At 38.0% G+C, this 27321-nt stretch overlaps 1 protein-coding gene across 1 annotated transcript; it reads left to right on the top strand.

Annotated features, from left to right (window-relative positions):
• The first annotated feature begins 43 nt into the window (after positions 1 to 43).
• On the top strand, positions 44 to 24395 carry LOC123525490 (diphthine methyl ester synthase-like). Its single transcript, XM_045304580.2, has 8 exons — positions 44 to 232; positions 4739 to 4799; positions 5608 to 5671; positions 5951 to 6059; positions 18340 to 18460; positions 19123 to 19162; positions 21071 to 21177; positions 24174 to 24395. Exons 1-8 carry the CDS (start codon positions 98 to 100, stop codon positions 24392 to 24394), a joined length of 858 nt encoding a protein of 285 aa, XP_045160515.2. The 5' UTR covers positions 44 to 97; the 3' UTR covers position 24395.
• Positions 24396 to 27321: the final 2926 nt, after the last annotated feature.

Genomic DNA, 27321 nt, shown 5'->3' with positions numbered 1-27321 from the left:
ACTTTCGTCTAGGTCCGTATTTATATACTTCCGTTACGTCATTTCCGTACTAGTAATTAACCACATGTGAAATAAACATTGAACATTGTATGTCAGTATGTTTTATCTAGTTGGACTTGGGCTTGGTGATGCGAAAGACATCACTGTCAAAGGGCTTGAAGTTGTAAAGAGTGCAAAACGTGTTTATTTAGAAGCCTACACGTCAATTTTGACAGTTGGCAAGGATGCTTTGGTATGAAGCTTGAAAGATAATTGGCAGTGGCTAGGTAGCCGGTTCCGGCTACCTAGACTTTTAGTCTACGTAGCCGGTTCCGGCTACCTAGACTAAAGGTCTAGGTAGCCGGCTCTATATATACATATCATATATGAACATGTAAGTAAAGGTAGCCGGCTTTAATAAACTGTATCTATAAAGGATTATAAGGATCATTAAATTAGTTAAATAAAATACATTTCTTCTGATTTATTATTAATTGTTTGTGGTTTACCTGTTTATTTGCCGTATTTACGCACTCATATCGGCGAACATTTTGTTATGTTAGAATGTACTCGATACATATTCGAGATACAGCGATTCATTCCTAAAAGAAAACAAAACAAACAGTTTTAAAAAGGCAAAACAAAGAGCATCATCGTATATTAAATGATGCGACTCTACTGAACATAACGACGTTGGATCATTTCGTGTGCCTTTTTTAACTGAAAATTTTAAGTGATCATTACTTTCGCACTTCTATGTGCGTCTTTAATTAATTATCTAATTACTTACTAATTTCTTCTCCGATCTGTCTACAATTCAATGATCTTTATTGGTTCTAATTGTTTGTTTGAACATATGAGCTCTTTATTCTAAGGTAGCGTGATAAATGTGAAATGTAAAATTACATAATTACATGTATATATCAAAAGACCTAATTCTAAAGGATTGCCGACAATTGAAATCATCGATCAAAACTGGTGTATTTTTTTACATTTATAACAAACTACAAAAATTCATTTAAAATTTTACTTTTAATTATAAACATGCCATTTAAACACGCCGATGACGATAACGACACTTTGATCATTTGTTGATAACATAACAAAATATCGGCCGATATGATACGAGTGCATAAATACGGCGAAATAAACAGGTAAATCACAAATAGTAAATAATAAGTCACAAAAAATGTAATTGATTTAACTAATATAATGATCCTTTATAACAGAATTTATTAAAGCCGGCTACCCTGACTTACGTGTTAATATATGATATGTATATATATAGAGCCGGCTACCTAGACCTTTAGTCTAGGTAGCCGGAACCGGCTACGTAGACCTTTGGTCTAGGTAGCCGGAATCGGCTACCTAGCCACTGCCAAGATAATTACCAGACAGAGTTAAAAAAAACAACAATAACTTTTGCATAAAAAGATCTCCAGAAACAAACTGTCTAGGCATTTTGTTGGTTGACATATACTAAAAGACATTCTAACAGGATCCACAGCAATTGCTATATAAACATATAGCAAAATTGCCCATACATGAACGATGAATCTTCGGTAAAATATGATTGGCTGATACATTTTGCCCCCTATGATTGTAACATAAGACATTCTATACTTCTGTTCCATTAACTACAAATTATTTCAGGACCAAACGGTTGAAAACAACATTTCAAAAGCATAATTATGATGAAAAGTCATGCTGGCTTATGTGTAGGGCCGTAAAACACGTTTTGATCTCTTCGAGCGAATTCAATTAGCTCAATTATGATTCAGCAGTGACGTCATAACTTCAACTTCAACTATCTACTGCCGAACAATCGTCTGGCGATTATGACTGGCAGGCGCTGTCAGGAAACAGTGTTTAAGTAAAAATGTTATGTGCAAAATTAAAAAGATAAAAGACCCAAAGTATACAGTTTAAAATCAGCGGATTATAGTATTTAGAGAGACTGCGAGTCCAGCCTGCTGACAAATGTCTGCAAATTGGGACTGGACTGGATATATATTGGTAAACTGTTCCATAGTCTGATAGTCCTGGGGAAAAAGGAATTTGCATGGTACGACGTTTTGGACTGTGGAATTAAGTAATTTGAATTTCGTGTCTGTGTGAGATGATGATGGTCCACAGCCACTAATTCATTTCTTATCTTATAGAAAATAACCAGGGAGGAATGATTTCTTCTTTGTTCTAGGGTCTTCCAATTTAGTTCTGATAACATATCTGAGACGCTACTGGTATACTGGTAGTCATTAAAAACATAGCGGGCTGCAGATCTTTGTACCCTTTCTACTTTATGAGTGAGATATTTTTGCCAGGGGTGCCAGACCGTGGAACAGTACTCAACCTGGGGGCGGACATAGGTTTTGTAGGCCAATTTTCTTTAACCTGTCTGTTGGTAGTCTTTACATTCCTTTTGAAGAAGTGAAGGGTATTACTGGCCTTGGATGTTATGTTATTTATGTGATTTGACCAGGTCAAGTTATTATTTAGGGTAACACCAAGATATTTTGCATGGTCAGTGGACTGAAGTTGGACATTATGTAGGGTGTAAGGATATATAACAGGATTTCTTTTACGATATATTCTAAGAACTTCACATTTATCGCGATTAAATTCCATTGACCATTCTTTTTCCCATTTTTCTAAACAGTAGAGGTCTTGCTGTAAGCTTTCTGCAGAGGATTTAGATTTGATGGTAAGGTAGACAATGGTGTCATCAGCAAAGAGACATGCTCGACTTTTGATACTATTGGGCAAGTCATTTATGTAGGAGAGAAATAGGCAGGGGCCAAGGACTGAGCCTTGGGGTACCCCTGATAGGACAGGTAACCTTTCAGAGACTTTACCTTCAACAAGGACTTGCTGAGATCTGTTACTGAGAAATGACTTAACCCATGCGGTGACCTTATCATTGATACCTAGGTATTTGAGTATGTGAATCAGTTTATGATGATCTACTTTGTCGAAGGCTTTACTAAAATCCATAATAATTACATCAGTTTGTTGACCTTTTTCAAGATTATCCGCTATTTCTTGGGTAAAACCTATGAGTTGGGTCTCACAACTATGTTTTGATCTGAAACCATGTTGTTGTGGGCTAAGGACGTTGCTCTTGTCGAAGTATGACATTATGTTGGAGACTAGTATATGCTCTAATAATTTGGATGCTATACAAGTCAGGGAGATGGGCCTATAATTACTGAGTTTAGATTTCTGACCTTTTTTGAAAACTGGTGCTATGACCGCATGTTTCCAGTCGTTCGGAATAATGCCAGTTTCAAGTGACTGCTGGAAGATGACTGTTAGAAGTGGGGCAATTTCATTATGTAGTTCTTTAAGTAACCTAGGTGAGATTTCATCTGGCCCTGATGCCTTATGAGGGTTTAAACCTAGAAGTAGTTTGTCTACACCTTCGACACTTATACTTATTGGAGACATAGGCGGGTGGGTAGGAGTGGAGGCTGCACTTTTCGATAGTTGCTTAAGGCTGAGTGGTTGTGGACGGGAAAAAACAGATTCAAACTGACTGTTGAGTATGTTGGCCTTGGTGACTGGGTCTGGATGTATCTGACCATTGCTACTAAGTGGAGCTATACCAAAGTTTTCAGTTTTGTTGTGCTTAATAAAAGAGTAGAATTTTTTCTTTTGACCTTCACCAGAGTTGTCTGTAAAAATTACGGATTCGAGGTATGACCAATAAGCACTTCTGATTTGTTTTTGGATGCTAGACCTGAGGGCTTTAAACTTTTGGACTTTAGTGGGGTCTTTGGAGGGTGACCTTTTAAGTTTGGAATAAAGTATATCCCTTTTCCTAATGTTCCCGAATGGTCATAAATGTATGACATAAAGTTTGCCGTCATAATTATGTGACGTCATACAAAAAGTTAAGCTCGTAACTCGTAACACAGGCTCAACTAACCTAATTTGATGATTCTGTTCATAAATAGTTTGTGAGCTGTTAGATTACTAATTATTTATAAATACTTCTGAAAATTCTAATAAAAAAGAAACAAATATCTATATGTTCCATTGGCTATGTAACACTTTTTAACCATGGGGGTAAATTGTAACAGCATATGACCCGAATAACGTATTATGCTGAAAATGTAGTACTGTAAAATGCGAATTATTTGTGTTGTTAGAATCGAAATAATAAATATGTTCAAACAACTTTATCAGTTAATAAAATATGAGCAGTCGTTTGGATGTGAATAATTAAATCACTCGTGCTACGCACTCGTGACTAAATTATTACGCATCCTAACTCCTGCCCATATTTTATTAACTGATAAAATATAGGAACAGATTTATTATTTCTTAAATAACCTATTGATTATATTCAGAGTCCAAGGGCCTGGGTCACATTTAGTCAGTACAACTGAATGATTGCTGGTGGTATATAGCCAGCATAAGGTCATACCTTCAAAATCACATTAATAGTCAGTGATAGGACTGATTTAATTGTTTTAATTGTGATTTATCACTTTAAAAGTTGATAAGGCTAATTGAGTGAATGATAGGTTTCAATATCTTAAAACAGATTTCAAAGCTTAATAGATAATAACCAAAACAACTTAATTGTCACAAGAATTTTACTTATTTTATATACAAGAATCTACTTGTAAAGACAAAAAATACAGATACACATTCTGTAATTTCACAAAAACTCTGACATTTATAAGCAAAAGCAATGTATCATTTTTGAAACAAATTGTTTGAAGTTTTAAGCATTTATAGTGATGTTTTTCAGGAGAGTTTCTATGGCAGAGAAGTTATCCTAGCAGACAGGGACATGGTGGAAACTGAGTCCGGTATCATCCTACTTGTACAATTTTTTAGTTTTAATGATAATTATAACTAAATTAAGCATTTGATGTTCATACTGTCATGTCCTGAAATTTGATCAGTCTCTTTCTTTATACTATCAAATACCAGAGGTCTACCATGGTTTGAACATTTGATGGTATAACTTGAGCTGTTTGACACGTGTTTGAGAATGGTTCTTTTTCCTTGCTCAGACTTAAAATTGTTACACCATCCAGGATAGTTAAACTTATGAAAACTGGGTATGCTGTGTTGTGAAATGTTAATTTCTATTTTATTTGTTTGTGAATATTTGGCATTTGTATAAATATAATTATAACAATAATAATAACTTTTTTTAAAGAGGGTAACATATTTGAGCCGTGCCATGACAAAACCATCATAGTGGGTGTGCGACCAGCATGGATCCAGACCAGCCTGCGCATCCGCGCAGTCTGGTCAGGCTCCATGCTGTTCGCTTTTAAAGCCTATTGGAATTGGAGAAACTGTTAGTGAACAGCATGGATCCTGACCAGACTGCGTGGATGCGCAGGCTGGTCTGGATCCTTGCTGGTCGCATACCCACTATGTTGGTTTTCCCATGGCACGGCTCATTTGGCTTTAGCCAGTCTAACGTATGGTCCTCTTACATAATAATGTAAAAAATCATCCTAAGCATGTAACATAAACCTAAACGCTTTTTGAGAAAAGTATGGGAAAGTATTGGATTACATTTAAAAAGAAAAAAAAATAGAGAGAGAGAGAGAGTCTGTTTATTAATGAAAATGAAAAAAAAAGTTTTTCATTACATAACAGATGCATTGTTGGCCGACTCGGAAACAGAAGACATTGTATTTCTTGTTGTGGGTGATCCTTTCGGGTAAGTACGTTGTCTCAATTTGGCATTTTCAGCACACTGCTGTTATATATTTGGGATAATAGTTCTGCAATTGGCTCTTCTTTTAGTTAGGTAATGCAAGCCTTGATCAAATAAATGAGTCTGTAAAATTGAAACTTTGGAGAACATTCAAACAATTCTGTACACTGAACATTATAAATGTATTATAACATTTGAAGATATATTATAATCTTACCTTCCAGAATGGTGACACACTGTTCTGTTTTAGCTAATCTGTAATATGCAAGGGTTTTATTTCAGAGCAACCACTCATACAGATTTGGTGCTACGAGCCAGACAGAAAGGTGTTCAATACAAGGTCATACATAATGCTTCCATCATGAATGCCATAGGTTGCTGTGGCCTACAGGTATGTACATAATGCTTCCATCATGAATGCCATAGGTTGCTGTGACCTACAGGTATAATTAGTCAATGCTTCCAGTCTGTTGAAGTTCCATCATGAATGCCATAGGTTGTTGTGGTCAACAGATATGTACATAATGCTTCCATCACAAATGCCATAGGTTGCTGTGGCCAACAGGTATGTACATAATGCTTCCATCATGAATGCCATAGGTTGCTGTGGCCTACAGGTATAATTAGTTAATGCTTCTATCATGAATGCCATAGGTTACTGTGGCCTACAGGTATAATTAGTCAATGCTTTCATCATGAATGCCATAGGTTGCTGTGGCCTACAGGTATAATTAGTCGGTGCTTCCATCATGAATGCCATAGGTTGCTGTGGCCTACAGTTATAATTAGCCAATGCTTCCATCATGAATGCCATAGGTTGCCGTAGCCTACAGGTATAATTAGTCAGTGCTTCTTCCATCATGAATGCCATAGGTTGCTGTGGCCTACAGGTATAATTAGTCAATGCTTCCATCATGAATGCCATAGGTTGTTGTGGTCTACAGATATGTACATAATGCTTCCATCACAAATGCCACAGCCGCCCGCTTAGCTCAATAGGTAGAGCGTTGGTCTACGGATCGGGGGGTCTTGAGTTCGATCCTCAGGCAGGGCGTATGTTCTCCGTGACTATTTGATAAATGACATTGTGTCTGAAAGCATTAGTCCTCCACCTCTGATTCATGTGGGGAAGTTGGCAGTTACTTGCAGAGAACAGGTTTGTACTGGTACAGAATCAAGGAACACTGGTTAGGTTAACTGCCCGCCGTTACATGACTGAAATACTGTTGAAAAACAGCATTAAACCTGAAACAAACAAACAAAACAAATGCCACAGGTTGCTGTGGCCTACAGGTATAATTAGTCAATGCTTCCATCATAAATGCCATAGGTTGCTGTGGCCTACAGGTATAATTAGTCAATGCTTCCATCATGAATGCCATAGGTTGTTGTGGTCTACAGATATCTACATAATGCTTCCATCACAAATGCCACAGGTTGCTGTGGCCTGCAGTATAATTAGTCAATGCTTCCATCATGAATGCAATAGGTTGTTGTGGCCTACAGGTATAATTAGTCAATGCTTCCATCATGAATGCCATAGGTTGCTATGGTCTACAGATACATACATAATGCTTCCATCATGAATGCCATAGGTTGCTGTGGCCTACAGGTATAATTAGTCAATGCTTCCATCATGAATGCCATAGGTTGTTGTGGTCTACAGATATGTACATAATGCTTCCATCACAAATGCCACAGGTTGCTGTGGCCTACAGGTATAATTAGTCAATGCTTCCATCATGAATGCTATAGGTTGCTGTGGCCTACAGGTATAATAAGTCAATGCTTCCATCATGAATGCCGTAGGTTGTTGTGCTCTACAGCTATGTACATAATGCTTCCATCACAAATGCCACATGTTGCTGTGGCCTACAAGTATAATTAGTCAATGCTTCCATCATGAATGCCATAGGTTCCTTTGGCCTACAGGTATAATTAGTCAATGCTTCAATTATGAATGCCATAGGTTGTTGTGGTCTACAGATATGTACATAATGCTTCCATCACAAATGCCACAGGTTGCTGTGGCCTGCAGGTATAATTAGTCAATGCTTCCATCATGAATGCCATAGGTTGCTGTGGCCTACAGATATAATTTGTCAATGCTTCCATCATAAATGCCATAGGTTGCTGTGGTCTACAGATACATACATAATGTTTCCATCATGAATGCTATAGGTTGCTGTGGCCTACAGGTATAATTAGTCAATGCTTCCATCATGAATGCCACAGGTTGTTGTGGTCTACAGATATGTACATAATGCTTCCATCATGAATGCCACAGGTTGCTGTGGCCTAGAGGTATAATTAGTCAATGCTTCCATCATGAATGCCATAGGTTGCTGTGGCCTACAGGTATTATTAGTCAATGCTTCCATCATGAATGCCATAGGTTGTTGTGGTCTACAGATATGTACATAATGCTTCCATCACAAATGTCACAGGTTGCTGTGGCCTGCAGGTATAATTAGTCAATGCTTCCATCATGAATGCCATAGGTTGTTGTGGCCTACAGGTATAATTAGGCAATGCTTCCATCATGAATGCCATAGGTTGCTGTGGTCTACAGATACATACATAATGCTTCCATCATGAATGCCATAGGTTGCTGTGACCTACAGGTATAATTAGTCAATGCTTCCATCATGAATGCCATATGTTGTTGTGGTCTACAGATATATATATATAATGCTTATATCACAAAGCTACAGGTTGCTGTGGCCTACAGGTATAATTAGTCAATGCTTCCATCATGAATGCCATAGGTTGCTGTGGCCTACAGATATAATTTGTCAATGCTTCCATCATAAATGCCATAGGTTGCTGTGGTCTACAGATACATACATAATGTTTCCATCATGAATGCTATAGGTTGCTGTGGCCTACAGGTATAATTAGTCAATGTTTCCATCATGAATGCCATAGGTTGTTGTGGTCTACAGATATGTACATAATGCTTCCATCACAAATGCCACAGGTTGCTGTGGCCTAGAGGTATAAACTGAAACTGAAAAAACTGAAACTGTTTCATTTGATTAAACGCCTATTTTTACGCAAAACATATTCAATGGTGTTTTACAAATACATAGTAATACGAAAAAAATTAAGATATTTAATGACGTATAACATAAATGAGCATAAATACCATTGTGAATAAACTATTTAGTAAGCATTAAAAAAAAGATCAGACATCAAATAAGATTAATAAAATATTAGAATATTAAGATACAGTAAGACAGCTGTTTGTTATTAAGTAAGAATAAGTGGGTAATTGCGACATGTCCAGAAGTTATTACAAACAACTGTATTTTGTATTTGTTATAATATAGTTCATATTCAAATGTATTTACACAATGAAATCATCCAGTTCAGGTTACTTCAGTTTCTTAAAAATTACAGTCACAGTCTCTAAAAGAGTGCAAAGTAATCTCCAAAATAATGAGTTTTCAACTTCTTTTTGAAAACATCTATTGAGTCCGAGTTCCTTATTTCGAGAGGCAATTCATTCCAGAGTTTAGGTCCAACAGTACCAAAACTTCTGTTACTGAACGTTTTGCGCTTGTTGAAAGGAACAACGAAACACCGAGTAACGGAGTTTGAAGAACGCAAGTTTCTTGTCTGTGTTTGTTTTATGAGCAGTTCAGAAAGATATTCTGGAGAGTTTCCAACTGAACAATTATACATGTAGGTGAGCATTTTGAATGTGATTCTGGCTTTGATTGGTAGCCAGTGAAGGTCATACAGCGCTTGCTTGGAACTGTCATATTTTCTTCGATTTAGGACAAGTTTTGCACACATGTTCTGAATTCGTTGCATTTTGTTTACTTCGCTTTGAGCAATACCATACAGAATGACATTACAATAATCTAAATGGGATATCACCAATGACAGGACAAGGGTTTCGGTAGCCTCTTTGGTAAGATATTTCCGGATACATTTTATTCTGAAGTAGTTGAGCATTGCTGTTCTACACTTTCGTTTTACATGCTCTTTTAGATTCAAGTTTTCATCCAGGAATGCACCTAGATATCGAATAAAGCTCACTGATTTCACTTCATCACCTACAATGCATACTTTGTCAGTTGAACACTTAGAGAGCTGTTGCCTACTACCAAACATGATGAACTCGGTTTTGGAAGTGTTCATTTTAAGCTTATTTTCATTCATCCAGTTGTTGATTGTTTTAGCACATTGTTCAAGTTCTCGTATTGCCTGGGATTCTACTGTTGGAGATGATGGTTTAAAGCGTTTATTAGCAGTGTGGTCATCCGCAAAGCCGTCAACTGAAATCGACGGCGGAATAACATCAAACAGTGTCCCCGCATATGTCAAATATAGCCACGGTCCTAAGCAGCTCCCTTGTGGAACGCTACAATTTAATTGGCGTGGAAATGACATGGCTGAATTGACACTTACACGACAACTTCTGGGGCGCAGATAGGAATCAACCCAGCTCAGTGCTGTTCCACGAACGCCATACTGCTTGTTTAACACATCAACAAGAATGTCATGATCTACAGTATCAAAAGCGGCACTGAGATCGATGGCAATTAGCGCCGTAACTTCTTTCTTCTCCATAGCATCCAGTAAATCATTTACAAGACGTAACAGTGCTGTTGCAAGAATGGTTTTTCCTGTAAGCAGATTGGTTTTTTGGTAGAAGATTGTATTTGTTTACATGATCACTGAGTCTGAACAGAGCTGCTTTTTCAATTAATTTTGACAGAAACGATAGATTACTAACAGGCCTGTAGTTTGCGAATTCAAGTTCCAGTCCCATTTTCTTCAGCAAAGGTCTTACAATTGCCTGTTTCCATTTTGTTGGAAAAATGCCGTATAATTGTACCCCCCGACAACAAAGTTGTAAGGGGGGGTATACTGGTTTCAGGTTGTCTGTCTGTCTGTCTGTCCGTCTGTCCGTAGACGCAATCTTGTGCGCACCATCTCTCCTTATCCCCTTGACAGAATTTAATGAAACTTCACACAAGTGATCAGTTCCAACAGTAGTTGTGCATGGGGCATGTTAGGTTCTTTTAGAAAAAATTTTTGCAGAGTTATGGGACTTTGTTTTTTTGTTACTATACTATATACATAGACACAATCTTGTGCACACCATCTCTCCTCATCCCCTTGACACAATTTAATGAAACTTCACACAAGTGATCAGTACCAACAGTAGTTGTGCATGGGGCATGTTAGGTTCTTTTAGAAAAATAATTTGCAGAGTTATGGGACTTTGTTTTTTTGTTACTATACTATATACATAGACACAATCTTGTGCGCACCATCTCTCCTCATCCCCTTGACACAATTTAATGAAACTTCACACAAGTGATTAGTACCAACAGTAGTTGTGCATGGGGCATGTTAGGTTCTTTCAGCAACAAAAATTGCAGAGTTATGGGACTTTGTTTCTTGTTAACATACTATGTACATACAGTCTGCATATGCAATCTTGTGCGTGCCTAATCTACCAAACCCTTACACACAATTTAATGAAACTTCACACAAGTGATCAGTACCAACCCTAGTTGTGCATGATGCATGTTACATTCTTTTAGATAAATATTCTGAATAGTTATGGGACTTTGTTTTTTGTTACTATACTGTATACATACAGTCTATATACATACAGTCCACATAATTATGCAATCTTGTGTGCGTCAAATTGCAGTGTACTGTCAGTGCATGCGGGGGGTACATTCATCACCTTTAGTGATAGCTCTAGTTAGTCAATGCTTCTATCATGAATGCCATAGGTTGCTGTGGCCTACAGGTATAATTAGTCAATGCTTCCATCATGAATGCCATAGGTTGTTGTGGTCTACAGATATGTACATAATGCTTCCATCACAAATGCCACAGGTTGCTGTGGCCTGCAGGTATAATTAGTCAATGCTTCCATCATGAATGCCATAGGTTGTTGTGGCCTACAGGTATAATTAGGCAATGCTTCCATCATGAATGCCATAGGTTGCTGTGGTCTACAGATACATACATAATGCTTCCATCATGAATGCCATAGGTTGCTGTGACCTACAGGTATAATTAGTCAATGCTTCCATCATGAATGCCATATGTTGTTGTGGTCTACAGATATGTATATAATGCTTCCATCATAAAGCTACAGGTTGCTGTGGCCTACAGGTATAATTAGTCAATGCTTCCATCATGAATGCCATAGGTTGCTGTGGCCTACAGGTATAATTAGTCAATGCTTCCATCATGAATGCCATAGGTTGTTGTGGTCTACAGATATATACATAATGCTTCCATCACAAATGCCACAGGTTGCTGTGGCCTACAGGTATAATTAGTCAATGCTTCCATCATGAATGCCATAGGTTGTTGTGGTCTACAGATATGTATATAATGCTTCCATCACAAATGCCACAGTTTGCTGTGGCCTGCAGGTATAGTTAGTCAATGCTTCCATCATGAATGCCATAGGTTGTTGTTGCCAACAGGTATAATTAGTCAGTGCTTCCATCATAAATGCCGTAGGTTGCTATGGTCTACAGATACATACATAGTTCTTCCATCATGAATGCCATAGGTTGCTGTGGCCTACAGGTATAATTATGTCTCCCCCAGGAGACATACTGTTTTTGCCCTGTCCATCCGTCCGTCCGTCCTTTCTGTCCGTCCGTCCGTACGTCACACTTCATTTCCGAGCAATAACTGGAGAACCATTTGACCTAGAACCTTCAAACTTCATAGGGTTGTAGGGCTGCTGGAGTAGACGACCCCTATTGTTTTTGGGGTCACTCCGTCAAAGGTCAAGGTAACAGGGGCCTGAACATTGAAAACCATTTCCGATCAATAACTAGAGAACCACTTGACCCAGAATGTTGAAACTTCATAGGATGATTGATCATGAAGAGTAGATGACCCCTATTGATTTTGGGGTCACTCCGTCAAAGGTCAAGGTCACAGGGGTCTGAACATTGAAAACCATTTCCGATCAATAACTAGAGAACCACTTGACCCCGAATGTTGAAACTTCATAGGATGATTGGTCATGAAGAGTAGATGACCCCTATTGATTTTGGGGTCACTCTGTCAAAGGTCAAGGTCACAGGGGCCTGAACATTGAAAACCATTTCCAATCAATAACTAGAGAACCACTTGACCCAGAATGTTGAAACTTCATAGGATGATTGGTCATAAAGAGTAATTGACCCCTATTGATTTTGGGGTCACTCTGTCAAAGGTCAAGGTCACAGGGGCCTGAACATGGAAAACCATTTCCGATCAATAACTAGAGAACCACTTGACCCAGAATGTTGAAACTTCATAGGATGATTGTACATGCAAAGTAGATGACCCCTAATGATTTTGGGGTCACTCTGTGAAAGGTCAAGGTCACAGGGGCCCGAACATTGAAAACCATTTCCGGTCAGTAACTTGAGAACCACTTGACCCAGAATGTTGAAACTTCATAGGATGATTGATCATGAAGAGTAATTGACCCCTATTGATTTTGGGGTCACTCCGTCAAAGGTCAAGGTCACAGGGGTCTGAACATTGAAAACCATTTCCGATCAATAACTAGAGAACCACTTGACCCCGAATGTTGAAACTTCATAGGATGATTGGTCATGAAGAGTAGATGACCCCTATTGATTTTGGGGTCACTCTGTCAAAGGTCAAGGTCACAGGGGCCTGAACATTGAAAACCATTTCCAATCAATAACTAGAGAACCACTTGACCCAGAATGTTGAAACTTCATAGGATGATTGGTCATAAAGAGTAATTGACCCCTATTGATTTTGGGGTCACTCTGTCAAAGGTCAAGGTCACAGGGGCCTGAACATGGAAAACCATTTCCGATCAATAACTAGAGAACCACTTGACCCAGAATGTTGAAACTTCATAGGATGATTGTACATGCAAAGTAGATGACCCCTAATGATTTTGGGGTCACTCTGTGAAAGGTCAAGGTCACAGGGGCCCGAACATTGAAAACCATTTCCGGTCAGTAACTTGAGAACCACTTGACCCAGAATGATGAAACTTCATAGGATGATTGGTTATGCAGAGTAGATGACCCCTAACGATTTTAGGGTCACTCTGTTAAAGGTCAAGGCCACAGGGGCCTGAACATGGAAAACCATTTCCAATCAATAACTTGAGAACCTCTCGACCCAGAATGTTGAAACTTCATAGGATGATTGTTCATGCAGAGTAAATGACCCCTATTGTTTTTGGGGCCACTCTGTTAAAGGTCAAGGTCGCAGGGGCCTGAACATTGATAACCAGTTCTGATCAATAACTTGAGAACCACTTGACCCAGAATGTTGACACTTCATAGGATGATTGAACATGCAGAGTAGATGACCCCTATTGATTTTGGGGTCAGTCTGTTAAAGGTCAAGGTCACAGTGGCCTGTTCATGTAAAATTATTTTTTGGAAATAACTTGAGAACCACTTGACCTACAATGTTGAAACTTAATAGGACGATTGGACATGCAGAGTAGATGACCCCTATTTATTTTGAGGTCACTTGATCAAAGGTCAAGGTCACAGGAGCCTGAACAGTGACTTGAGAACCACTAGGCCAAGAGTGTTGAAATTTAGCGGGATGACTGGACATGCCAAGTAGATGATCCCTATTGCAGCCAACCATCAGTGTCTCTTTGATTTTTGCTCCTGACCCCTATTGACTTCTTGCCTTTAGGACTTTGCATTGGGGGAGACATGCGCTTTTTTACAAAAGCATTTTCTAGTTAGTCAATGCTTCCATCATGAATGCCATAGGTTGTTGTGGTCTACAGATATGTACATAATGCTTCCATGACAAATGCCATAAGTTGCTGTGGCCTACAGGTATAATTAGTCAATGTTTCCATCATGAATGCCATAGGTTGCTGTGGCCTACAGGTATGTACATAATGCTTCCATCACAAATGTCATAGGTTGCTGTGGCCTACAAGTATAATTAGTCAATGCTTCCATCATGAATGCCATAGGTTGCTGTGGCCTACAGGTATAATTAGTCAATGCTTCCATCATGAATGCCATAGGTTGTTGTGGCCTACAGGTATAATTAGTCAATGCTTCCATCATGAATGCCATAGGTTGCTGTGGTCTACAGATACATACATAATGCTTCCATCATGAACGCCATAGGTTGCTGTGGCCTACAGGTATAATTAGTCAATGCTTCCATCATGAATTCCACAGGTTGCTGTGGCCTACAGGTATGTACATAATGCTCCCATCACAAATGTCACAGGTTGCTGTGGCCTACAGGTATAATTAGTCAATGCTTCCATCATGAATGCCATAGGTTGCTGTGGCCTACAGGTATGTTCATAATGCTTCCATCACAAATGCCACAGGTTGATGTGGCCTACAGATATAATTAGTCAATGCTTCCATTATGAATGCCATAGATTGTTGTGGTCTACAGATATGTACAGAATGCTTCCATCACAAAACCCCAGTTGCTGCAGTTTACAGGATATACACAATGCTTCCAAAAGGAATGCCTTAGGTTGCTGTCTACAGGTATGAAGATGCCATAGTTTGCTTTGTTCTGTAGGTACATACATAATGCTTCCTTCACAAAAAACATATATTGCAGGTATATAATACTTCCATCTGACATAAATGCCATGTCACTGGTATATACATGTTTCCATCATGAATGTTATAGGTTGCTGTAAGTGCATGTATATAGATTGTACTACTCAAGATCCTCTTTCAGTATGTCACTGATGTGATTGGAAGGTGTAGATGTAGACATGCTTCAAACATAGATGCCATTAGTTGTTGTTTGCTGAACATAATGACTTTAACATTTCTACCTTCTCCACCTTCTTAGCTGAATAAGACTTCCAGTGTAGAGGTTGCTAGTTCAATGCCAGGTAAAGTGAAGTTTGAAGTCCTGAAGCCACCACTTTCAATTAAAGTTAGGTTTTCAGTTTCATGTAAAAACAAACTTATTACATTTTGTATACTAGTAGTCAGAATGCAGGAACAATGACCAGATGAACTAACTGCCATGATTTACTAAAACACAATCAAAGCTGGAGTTCTAGTTGATTTGTTTGGGGTTTAATGCTGTTTTCCAACAGTATGTCAGTTATGTAACAGTGGGCAGTTAACCTTACCAGTGTTTTTATACGCCTGAAGGGACATATTATGTTATGGTCCCGGTGTCCGTCCGTCCGTCCGTTAGCAATTTTGTGTCCGCTCTGTAACTCTTGAACCCCTTGAAGGATTTCAAAGAAACTTGACACAAATGTTCACCACACCAAGACGATGTGCAGAGCGTATGTTTTGGATGTCTCATTTCAAGGTCAAGGTCACACTTAGGGGTCAAAGGTCATATGAGTGTGTTTCGTGTCCGCTCTGTAACTCTTGAACTGCCTGAAGGATTTTAAAGAAACTTGGCACAAATGTTCATCACACTGAGACGACGTGCAGAGCCCTTGTTTTGGATGATTGCTTCAAGGTCAAGGTCACACTTAGGGTCAAAGGTCATATATGACTTTGCTGTGTCTGCTCTGTAACTCTTGAACTGCTTGAAGGATTTCAAAGACACTTGGCACAAATGTTCACCACACTGAGACGACTTGCAGAGCGCTTGTTTCGGATGACTTGCTTCAAGGTCAAGGTCACACTTAGGGGTCAAAGGTCATATATGACTTTGCTTTGTGTATATTGCTCTGCATTGCAGTGCTCTTGTTTATTTGGCAAAATACCTTTTTGTTCTCTTACAGTAATTTTCTGTTTGAATTACTTCCCTTTTTTGTTACTATAAATAGCCTATAAATAGCTTATTTTGAAACTTTTTTATTATTGGCAGTAAAGAAAAACTGAGACCACTTTTCTGTGGTACAACATGGATGATACATCTAATTGTTAGATGTATTTTGACATAACTTTACCTAGTAAGAATTTTTTTTTTGACTTGGACATTTTTTTTTTTGGAATTTTTTCTTTTTGTTGTACCTGTCCTTTAGGCTTCAACAGTCAAGTTCTTTAAATTTTGCTCCCATCCTCTGATGTAACCCTTCGGGCATATATTGCCCTGCTTGGCGGCGCTCTTGTTGGATTCTGTACCTGTACAAACCTATTCTTCGAAAGTAACTGCAAACTTCTCCACATGAATCAGGGGTGGAGGAAAGATGATTTCAGAAACAATGATATTGACTTTTTTTAACTCTGATGACAATATTTATTCATAGACAACATAATTGAACTTCTGTTGGAATCATTAATTGTGCAAATTCAAATTTTTGGGTTATTCAGTACATTCTGTATGTCATTGGTAGTTCATTCTGGCTGTACATGTATGTCACTGGTAGTTCATTCTGGCTGTACATGTATGTCATTGGTAGTTCATTCTGGCCGACATGTATGTCGTTGGTAGTTCATTCTGGCTGTACATGTATGTCATTAGTAGTTCATTCTGGCTGTACATGTATGTCGTTGGTAGTTCATTCTGGCTGTACATGTATGTCATTGGTAGTTCATTCTGGCTGTACATGTATGTCATTGGTAGTTCATTCTGGCTGGCTGTACATGTATGTCATTGGTAGTTCATTCTTGCTGTACATGTATGTCATTGGTAGTTCATTCTGGCTGTACATGTATGTCGTTGGTAGTTCATTCTGGCTGTACATGTATGTCATTGGTAGTTCATTCTGGCTGTACATGTATGTCGTTGGTAGTTCATTCTGGCTGTACATGTATGTCGTTGGTAGTTCATTCTGGCTGTACATGTTTGTCGTTGGTAGTTCATTCTGGCAGTACATGTATGTCGTTGGTAGTTCATTCTGGCTGTACATGTATGTCGTTGGTAGTTCATTCTGGCTGTACATGTATGTTGTTGGTAGTTCATTCTGGCTGTACATGTATGTCGTTGGTAGTTCATTCTGGCTGTACATGTATGTCGTTGGTAGTTCATTCTGGCTGTACATGTATGTCATTGGTAGTTCATTCTGGTTGTACATGTATGTCATTAGTAGTTCAGTATGTCGTTGGTAGTTCATTCTGGCTGTACATGTATGTCATTGGTAGTTCATTCTGGCTGTACATGTATGCCATTGGTAGCTCAGTATGTCGTTGGTAGTTCATTCTGGCTGTACATGAATGTCATTGGTAGTTCATTCTGGCTGTACATGTATGTCTTTGGTAGTTCATTCTGGCTGTACATGTATGTCATTGGTAGTTCATTCTGGCTGTACATGTATGTCATTGGTAGTTCATTCTGGCTGTACATGTATGTCTTTGGTAGTTCATTCTGGCTGTACATGTATGTCGTTGGTAGTTCATTCTGGCTGTACATGTATGTCATTGGTAGTTCATTCTGGCTGTACATGTATGTCATTGGTAGTTCATTCTGGCTGTACATGTATGTCATTGGTAGTTCAAACATATTCTTCAGTGCAGTACCTTAAAGTTCATTTAGTATGTATTTCTTACTACAGTCAAACCTGTTTATAAAGATCACCCTTAGAAACAAAGAGTGGCCTTTCTTGATAGGTATTCTCTCAAAACAGGTAAATATATGTTATGGTTAAACAGGAAGAGAAAATAGTGCTATAGTGGCCTATATAAGCAGGCTTTACTTAGGTTGACTGTGTTCAGTTACATTGTATCCTAGCTTGATAAACTGTTATGTTTGACATGTGCATTTATCATTTATTACAGCTGTATAACTTTGGAGAGACCGTATCAATTGTATTTTGGGATGAATCGTGGAAACCAGACAGTTTTTATGATAAAATATGTACCAATCTTCAGAGAGGCATGCATACTTTGTGTCTTCTAGGTAAGGCTGAATTTTTACCGGACCATTATAAGTTTTATCTAATTATTTTACTTTCTGTTATGGAAAAAGTGTTCAAACTTCAGCTGAATATACACAGTGTCTTCTTTTTATGCCCCCAAAGGGAGGCATATTAGTTTTCAACTGTCCGTCCGTTAGTTCGTTCATTCGTTCGTCACATTAACTTTTTGCATGAAGGCACTTTACTCGCAAACCACTGCACCCAGGACCTTTAAACTTCACATGCTGATAGTACTTATTGAGTACACGACCCCTACTGACTTTGGGGTCACCAGGTCAAAGGTCAAGGTCACCAGGTCAAAGGCCAAGGCGCTGCGGGGGCATTTTGTCACCATTAGTTTAAATTTTGTTCTGTATAGCACATACAAGAGATTGTGTACGCTACAGTCAAAATCTGCTCCTTCCTCTTTGAATTTGGCAATTGAAACTGGCAAAAAACACATCTTGGATCCGTTAACTTAATGAATCTCACATTAGTCTGTTGAAAAGAAAACTTTTTGCTTAGCTCTAAAAATTGTTTTTATCAGAAACAAAGTTTAAATTCAATTATTTAAATGAATACACATTAAGGAAATACCTGCCTAAATTCATCACTGCGATTTGATTTATTTCTAAATTTATCACTGTGATTTGATTTATTTCAGATATCAAAGTGAAAGAACAAAGTATAGAAAATCTTATGAAGTAAGTCAACAGTTTAAAATAGAACGGAAATAAGATAATTTTCTACTGTATGAATGGCTGGCTTGACAACATCTCACTGATTGTGGAAATGTTTCTTTTATGCTAACTATGATATCCTGAATGTTTTTAACAATTCATTCACAAATAGTCGGAATTGCATTAAAAATCAACTGGTGTCAAAATTGACTGATATTTACAATGGGAAATACTCCATCAGTCATTTTGATGGTAAATTCAAAATCAAAATCAAGATATTTTAAAAATTTAAAAAGTTCCTATTAACCACCCCTGAGTTCTTTAGAATGAAGTAAAACATTGATGGATTTATCTTATATTTACAGAAAAATTAAGGAAAAACTTCGCCATTGAAAAGTTTTCAGAGAATTTGGCAGAAGAAACCTTGTTTTAAGTAATTTGTCATTCATCTCTGAATAATGTGGAAAAATATTCAATGTTGTTTGCGGAGAACAAGTCAGTACTGGTACAGTGTTCAAAATCTGGGTAAATTGACTGACCATCATTACTTAACTTAAATAATGTTAAAAAACGATGTGAACCCCAGTCAAATAATCATTTTGTTGAGTGTCTATGTCTTGCATTTTTATGTCCCTCTTTGAAGAAGGATGGTATATTGTTTTGCAGATGTCAGTCGGTATGCCAGTCGGTATGTAGACCAATAGTTTCCGGTGGATAACTCAAGAACGCTTGGGCTTAGGATCATGAAAGTTAATAGGGAGTTTGTTCATGACCATCAGATGACCCCTATTGATTTTGAGATTAATAGGTCAAAGGTCAAGGTCACAGTGACCCGGAACAGTTAGAACAGTTTCCGGACAATAACTTGAGAAGGCTTGGGCCTAGGATCACAAAACTTATTGATTTTGAGTCTAGTAGGTCAAAGATCAAGGTCACAGTGACCAGGAACAGTTAAACAGTTTCTGGATGATAACTTGAAAACACTTGGGCCTAGGATCATGAAACTTAATAGGGAGGTTGATCATGACCAACAGATGACCTCTATTGATTTAGAGATCAGTAGGCCAAAGTTCAAGGTCACATTGACCCAGAACAGGTCTAACATTTCCGGATGGTAACTCAAGAATGCTTGGGCCTAGGATCATGAAAGTTGATAGGGAGGTTGATCATGAGCAGCAAATGACCCCTATTGATTTTGAGATTAGTAGGTCAAAGGTCAAGGTCACGGTGACCAGGAACAGTTAAACAGTTTCCAGACAATAACTTGAGAAGGCTTGGGTCTAAGATCACGGAAGTTGATAGGGAAGTTGATCATGACCAACAGATGACCCCTACTGATTTTGAGATCAGTAGGGAAAAAGTCAAGGTCACAGTTTTACGGAACAGTTAAACCATTTCCGGATGATAACTTGAGAACGCTTGGGCCTAGGATCACAAAACTTGATAGGGAGGTTGATTATGACCAACGGATGACCCATATTTATTTTGAGGTTAGTTATTCAAAGGTCAAGGTCTCATTGTTAAACCATTTCCGGATGATAACTTTAGAACACTTGGGCCAAGGATCACGAAACTTAATAGCGATGTTGATCATGACCATCAGATGACCCCTATTGAGGTCAAAGGTCAAAGTCACATTTACCTAGAACAGTAGAACTTTTTTTGCCAAATAACTAGAGAATGCTTTGGTCTAAGATCACATTTGTTATGGAGATCACTTATGACTGGTAAATGACCCATAATTATTGATTTGAGGTCAGTATGTCAAATGTCCAGTGCACTGTGACCAAATAGTTTCTGTTCCTTGTGCAGTTACTGAATGCACCAAGGGGGGCATTTCGTGTTCTACAAGCTCAAGCTCTTGTTTAATTTGTATGCCTCCAGTGACATGATTTTAAGGCTGACAGAATATACTGTTCCGATACATTTCAGAGGCAGAAAAATCTATGAGCCACCTCGCTATATGTCAGTGAGTAAAGCAGCAGAACAACTGGTAGAGATAGTAGAAAATAAAAAATCTGATGGACAGACAGATTTATGTAAGTTAAATCTCTTTTTTTATGTCATTGAAAAAACTATTCCTAAACATTAAAATGAATGTAAATTTAGTAAAAATCCAAGGATGAAACAAAGTCTTCAGTAGATGAGTTACTTTCAAGTGACTTTGTCAAAATTTTTGTAAAAGCAAAATTTTCTTATATCAGAATTGTATTTCTTCGAGTTAGCCTTTAATATCTGGATTTTAGTATAACAGGTCTGGCAACAGACGTGTTATGGCAATTAATCTGTTGCCGCTGCAGTGTGCACATCTGCCATTAATAAAATTGAAGCACGAGAGGAAGAGAATGTGCTGCTAACTTCATCTTCAACTAGAGCTGCTTTTGAGAAAAGCACATGTCTCCCACAACTGCCTAATCATTTGAATGGTAGTATATGAGTCAACCATGCACCAAGACCTCAACTGCCTTATTAGACTTTGAGTGCTTTGATGATCAAAAACAAGTTTCAAGGGCCATAATTCCGAAGTGCCTGGGCCGATTTGGCTAGTTATCGAACTTGGCCAAGGACTTATTGGCAAACACATTTTGTTCAAGTTTGGTGAAGATCGGATGAGAAATGTTCGACTTAGAGTGTGGACAAGCTTTGTGACAGACAGACAGACACACACACAGACAGGAGACTTCTTCTTCCTGTCGTTCACGACTACACTGTCAGACCAGTAGCCTTGATGAAACTTGTGGTTTGCCGCAGATCCTCAATGCCTTCATACAGTTTCTGGTGGATTGAGGTATCTATCGGCCAAGTCGCAGCTCGCTCCTGGTCATGCTTTTTACATCTCTGAAGTATATGCTCCGCAGTCTTATCTTTACCACATGGACAAGTTGGCGATGATGCCAGTCTGTATTTCTTGTACATGTAAGCATTGAGCTTGTTGTGCCCTGAGCGGACCATCATCACTTGTTCAGACCGATCAAGAAGATGAAAAGCATCTTCCTCCATCCTTGGTCTCGTTAGTGCCTTGATGATGGTGACTTTCTCCTTGTAACTCACAGGTTCTGTTGGTTGCTTTGACTGAGCTCCTAGCTTAGCCAGTTTGTCTGCCTCTTCATTGCCTTCAAGTTCACAATGGGATGGAATCCACTGAATTGCTACTTTGCAGGTTATACTCAGGCTCTGCATTCTCCTGGCTAGCTGCGGAGCTTTATTGTTGATCAGAGCTTCCATGACAGACAGTGCATCTGTGAGAAAGATGACTGAGGAGCTTTCTTCTGCCGAGTCTTCAACCATGGAGAGGGCCTTCATGAGTGCTTCAGTCTCTGCCTTGTAATTGCTGCAGTGTTTTCCTGTGGCTGCATGTAGTGTTTCTCTCTTGCCAGATGGGTATTGAATGAAAACTCCTGCTCCTCCATCTTTGACGGCGCATGTGGCTGATCCGTCTGTATAGACATGAGTCCATGATTCCGGAGGATAGTCTCCATTGATCATAGCAAGTGTGAGACTCTTCCGAATACCTTCATCCTCTTGCTTCCCGCGGTGAAGACGAGGAACAGCAAGTCTCACAATCACTGAGGACAGATCAATCGCTAGTGGGTTTATAATGTCTTCACTATCTAGGGGAGTCGTTGGTTTGCTCAGCTCTGTTTTGAACTCTCGGTTGAGTTTCTTTGCCTCATGTACAAAGCTGCTACATTTGAGCCGATTCTTTGTGTAGCCATCTAGCTTGGCTTTCGTGGGATGGTCTTGAAAAGACAGGAGTAAATCAGTATGTCTCCCACACCACTATGGCACTCTTGTTCACTTATCAGTATAAATACCTGGTGAATGCCAAGAAGAAGAAGAGAAGAAGAATATTAATATCTTATGCATGAAATGCTTTATGGACAGCAGTTAGTACTTAAACATTCTGCATTCCCCCTATATAGCTAACAAAAACTTAACTATCTCAATTATTATTTTTACTTTATTATGAAACTTTAAGTGTGCATAGCAATGAAGCTGATTTACTTTTAAAACAAAAACATAAAGGAATTGTGATGATATTTTTCAAGAAAAGATACTTGCTTGATAAATCTTAGGTATATTGTTTAGTTAATGATAACAAGAACTTTGGAAAGACATTGCGCTCAACTAATGTTTGAATAAGTTTACCATAAAGAAGTGAAAATGACAAATGACAGTGAAAAAGCAAAATTGAGAACTGACCCCACTGACCTTGACCTTTTGGATACCTGACCCTAAACTGTCAGATGTCTGCCCCTTACCAAGATCACCCCTTATATGAAGTTTAATGATGGTAGGAGCAGTAGGTAAGATGATGTAATGGAACTGAAAAGCTTGCCATAAAATTTTAACACAGGGCAGGTAATATCTGTCCATATTCTTTAAATAGTCAAGCTAAAAATGCAGAATATTTTCATCCGTTATGATTAATTTTATAGTTTTCTGTTTGATTTCAAAAGCCAAGGCACAGAAACCTTTCTGAATATGAACTTTCTTGCAGGGTTGTTATACTATTGGATCCATAATGACAGTTGACAATTTCCGTGCAATTATGACTCTCGTATGTTCTTTTGGCATTCTGCGGGCTGTAGAGATAGCTCAACAAGCACATGGCATTCTGTCAATAAAATGCTAAAATTGCATGCAGAGAATAATCAAACAGCAGTTGCCAATTGTCATTACAGATCCACTTCCTTAATACTAACATTTTGTGGAGGGATATAAAAGTTGAAACTCGCAAATGGGTATTTACTTATTACTGTATTTAAGGCAAAATAATATCACAGCCATATGGAATGTACATATATTGTAAATAAGCTAAAAGTACATATCTGTAATATAGTACAAAATATAAAATTTTAAGTACAGTTTCAAATGTTCCTCTGCAACAGCATTTTAAAAATAAAGTTACAATGACATTCATTTACATCACATTTCAAGGATCACAAAAAATTTCAAAAATAAATGCAATATGTCAGATTTACTTCTATTTCAATGTGACATGATATATTACAAATGTCTATTTGTATTTCAGTATTACATGAAGACAGTATATGTGTTGGTGTAGCCAGAGTGGGAGCAGAAACACAGACTATATGTACCTCCACACTGAAGAGTATGACTTCCTGTGACCTTGGAGAGCCATTACATTCATTGGTTATCCCAGGTCACATGCATCCATTAGAACTTGATATGTTGAAATTATTTACAACTGACGGAAATGTTTTACAAAAATTAAATAAATTGTACTCTTGAATCTTTGTTTATATTCTTCTTTAGAAAAAAACTGATCTTTATTTGAATATCTCTACCAAGTCAAAACTGTTAAGATCTATATTCATATTCCTGTCATAAGGCTTTGATTTTAATCAAAATGAACAATATCTAAAGAAAGATTCAGGAACATTGCAGGAACATTTATCCTGAAAAAAAAAGAACAGGGCCCATGACCCAGCTAAAAACAATACAACATCCAAATAAAATGAATATCTATACCTTATAATGATCAATCACAAGTTTGAACGTATGATGAAAATAAACAAGAGCTGTCAGATGACAGCTCGCTAGACTATTTGAAGAATTGATTGAAGAATGGGGTCAAAATATTACCACATCAGACAAAAGAAACATGGATCCGCGTTTAATAAACGCTTAATGCCCCCAGTGGCATCCTTGTCGATAGATTTTGCACCTAAGAAAAGCTAGGTCAAGGTCAAACTGAGGTCAGGTGAGGTTTGAAGATGAGGAATGGTCACAGGTTACATCTGCATTAGTATCAAGTCATTCTAGTAAGGGGTATTGATGCTAGACGAAACGGTCCCATTTGGTTAACCAAGAGATGGCCAATATAAAGCAACCTAAGTCCAAAAAGAGGTCAAGGACTGAGGTCAGTTGATGTCTGAAGATGAGGAATGGTTGCAGGTTACATCTGCATTAGTATCAAGTCATTCTAGTAAGGGGTATTGATGCTAGACAAAACGGTCCCATTTGGTTAACCAAGAGATGGCCCATATAAAGCAACCTAAGTCCAGAATGAGGTCAAGGTCAAACTAAGGTCAGGTGATGTCTGAAGATGATGAATGGTCACAGGTTACATCTGCATTAGTATCAAGTCATTCTAGTAAGGGGTATTAATGCTAGACGAAACGGTCCCATTTGGTTTACCTCATATGGACGAACGGACAGACAGAACAATCACTATATGCCTCCCGCATCAGTAGATGCTTGGGGCATAAAAACAAGATTAGACAATGTTCCTGTATTTGCGGATTTCGATAAGTCTTGCACTAAATGGCAATGTGTGAACCCATTTCAAAGTCCGAAAAGTGCCATAATTCAGCCAAAAAAGTTGTCAGAGTTATGTACTCTTGCCTACAGATTGAAATCATGATGATAAACAAGTGTTCAAAGTTTAAAAGCAATATGTCAAATAGTTTTGACAAAACGTGGACTTGTATTAAAACAGAACAAATTTCCAAGTCCAAAAAAGCCATAATTCAGTCAAAATAGAAGACAGAGTTATGCACTCTTTCCTAAAGATAAAGACTATTATACTGAACAAGTGATAAAAGTTTCAAAGCCATATGTCAAACACTTTACACAAAATATTAACTGGTACGAAAAACTTGACCAAGATTTCTAAGTCAAAATGGCTATAATTCAGCCAAAATCCTTGATGGAGTTATGTACTCTTGCCTATAACTGGACATGGTGATGGTAAACAGTTGTTGAAAGATTCAAAGCTTTATCTCAAAAGACTGTCAAAATATGAACTGGTACGAAAAACTTAATCAAGATTTCTAAGTCAAAAAGGGCCATAATTCAGCCAAAATCCTTGATGGAGTTATGTTCTCTTGCCTATACCTGGGCATGGTGATGGTAAACAAGTGTTGAAAGTTTCAAAGCTTTATCTAAAAAGACTTTGTCAAAATATGAACTGGTACAAAAAACTTAACCGAGATTTTTAAGTCGAAAGGGGCCAAAATTCAGCCAAAATCAATGATGGAGTTATGTACTCTTGCCTATAACTGGACATGGTGATGGTAAACAAGTGTTGAAAGTTTCAAAGCTTTATCTCAAAAGACTTTGTCAAAATGTGGACTGGTACGAAAAACTTAACCAAGGTGTGACGCCGACGCCGTGGTGAGTAGGATAGCTCTACTTATTCTTCGAATAGTTATGCTAACAAGAGCTGTCGGATGACAGCGCGCTCGACTGTTCGAAGAATTGATTGAAGAATGGGGTCAAAATATTTCCATAGATTTTCAGACTAAACAAAAAAATGGATTAAACAAAAAATGTTCCTGTATTTGTGGATTTTGATAAGTCTTGCACTAAATGGCAATGTGTGACCATGATGGCAAATATGTTAAGTTATATGTTAGGCAAAAAATGGACTTATATGAAAAATTTAACTAATTTCCAAGTCCAAAAAGGGCCATAATTCAGTCAAAATAGTTGACAGAGTTATGTATTCTTGCCTACAGATGGAAATCATGTTGATAAACTAGTGTTAAAAGTTTCAAAGCCACAGTTCAAATAGTTTTGACAAAACGCTGACTTGTAAGAAAAACTGAACAAATTTCAAAGTCCAAAAAGGGCCATAATTCAGTCAAAATAGTTGTCACAGTTATGTACTCTTGCCTACAGATGGAAATCATAATGATAAACAAGTGTTTAAAGTTTAAAAGGCATATGTCAAATAGTCTTGACAAAACATGGACATATACAAAACAGAACCAATTTCCAAGTTCAAAAAGGGCCATAATTCAGCCAAAAAAGACGAGAGAGTTACGTACTCTTTCCTACTGATAGAGACTATTATACTGAACAAGATATAAAAGTTTCAAAGCCATATGTCAAACACTTTACACAAAATATAAACTGGTACGAAAAACTTAACCAAGATTTCTAAGTCAAAAGGGGCCATAATTCAGTCAAAATGCTTGATGGAGTTATGTACTCTTGCCTACAACTGGACATTGTGATGGTAAACAAGTGTTGAAAGTTTCAAAGCTTTATCTCAAAATACTTTGTCAAAATGTGGACTGGTATGAAAAACATAACCAAGATTTCTAAGTCAAAAAGGGGCATAATTCAACCAAAATGCTTGATGGAGTTATGTACTCTTGCCTACAAGTGGACATGGTGATGGTAAACAAGTGTTGAAAGTTTCAAAGCTT

The sequence above is a fragment of the Mercenaria mercenaria genome, chromosome 3, assembly GCF_021730395.1.
Source record: "Mercenaria mercenaria strain notata chromosome 3, MADL_Memer_1, whole genome shotgun sequence".
Classification (NCBI taxonomy): Eukaryota; Metazoa; Mollusca; class Bivalvia; order Venerida; family Veneridae; genus Mercenaria; species Mercenaria mercenaria.
Note: the sequence above shows the minus strand (reverse complement) of the source record. Positions and strands in the feature narration are given on the sequence as shown.

Excerpts from the sequence above, each read along its gene's own strand:
- LOC123525490 (XM_045304580.2), top strand. The coding sequence starts at position 98 with ATGTTTTATCTAGTTGGACTTGGGCTTGGTGATGCGAAAGACATCACT. Across the intron at positions 18,461-19,122 it reads GCATACTTTGTGTCTTCTAG|ATATCAAAGTGAAAGAACAA; the intron begins GTAAGGCTGAAT and ends GATTTATTTCAG. Across the intron at positions 21,178-24,173 it reads TGATGGACAGACAGATTTAT|TATTACATGAAGACAGTATA; the intron begins GTAAGTTAAATC and ends TTTGTATTTCAG.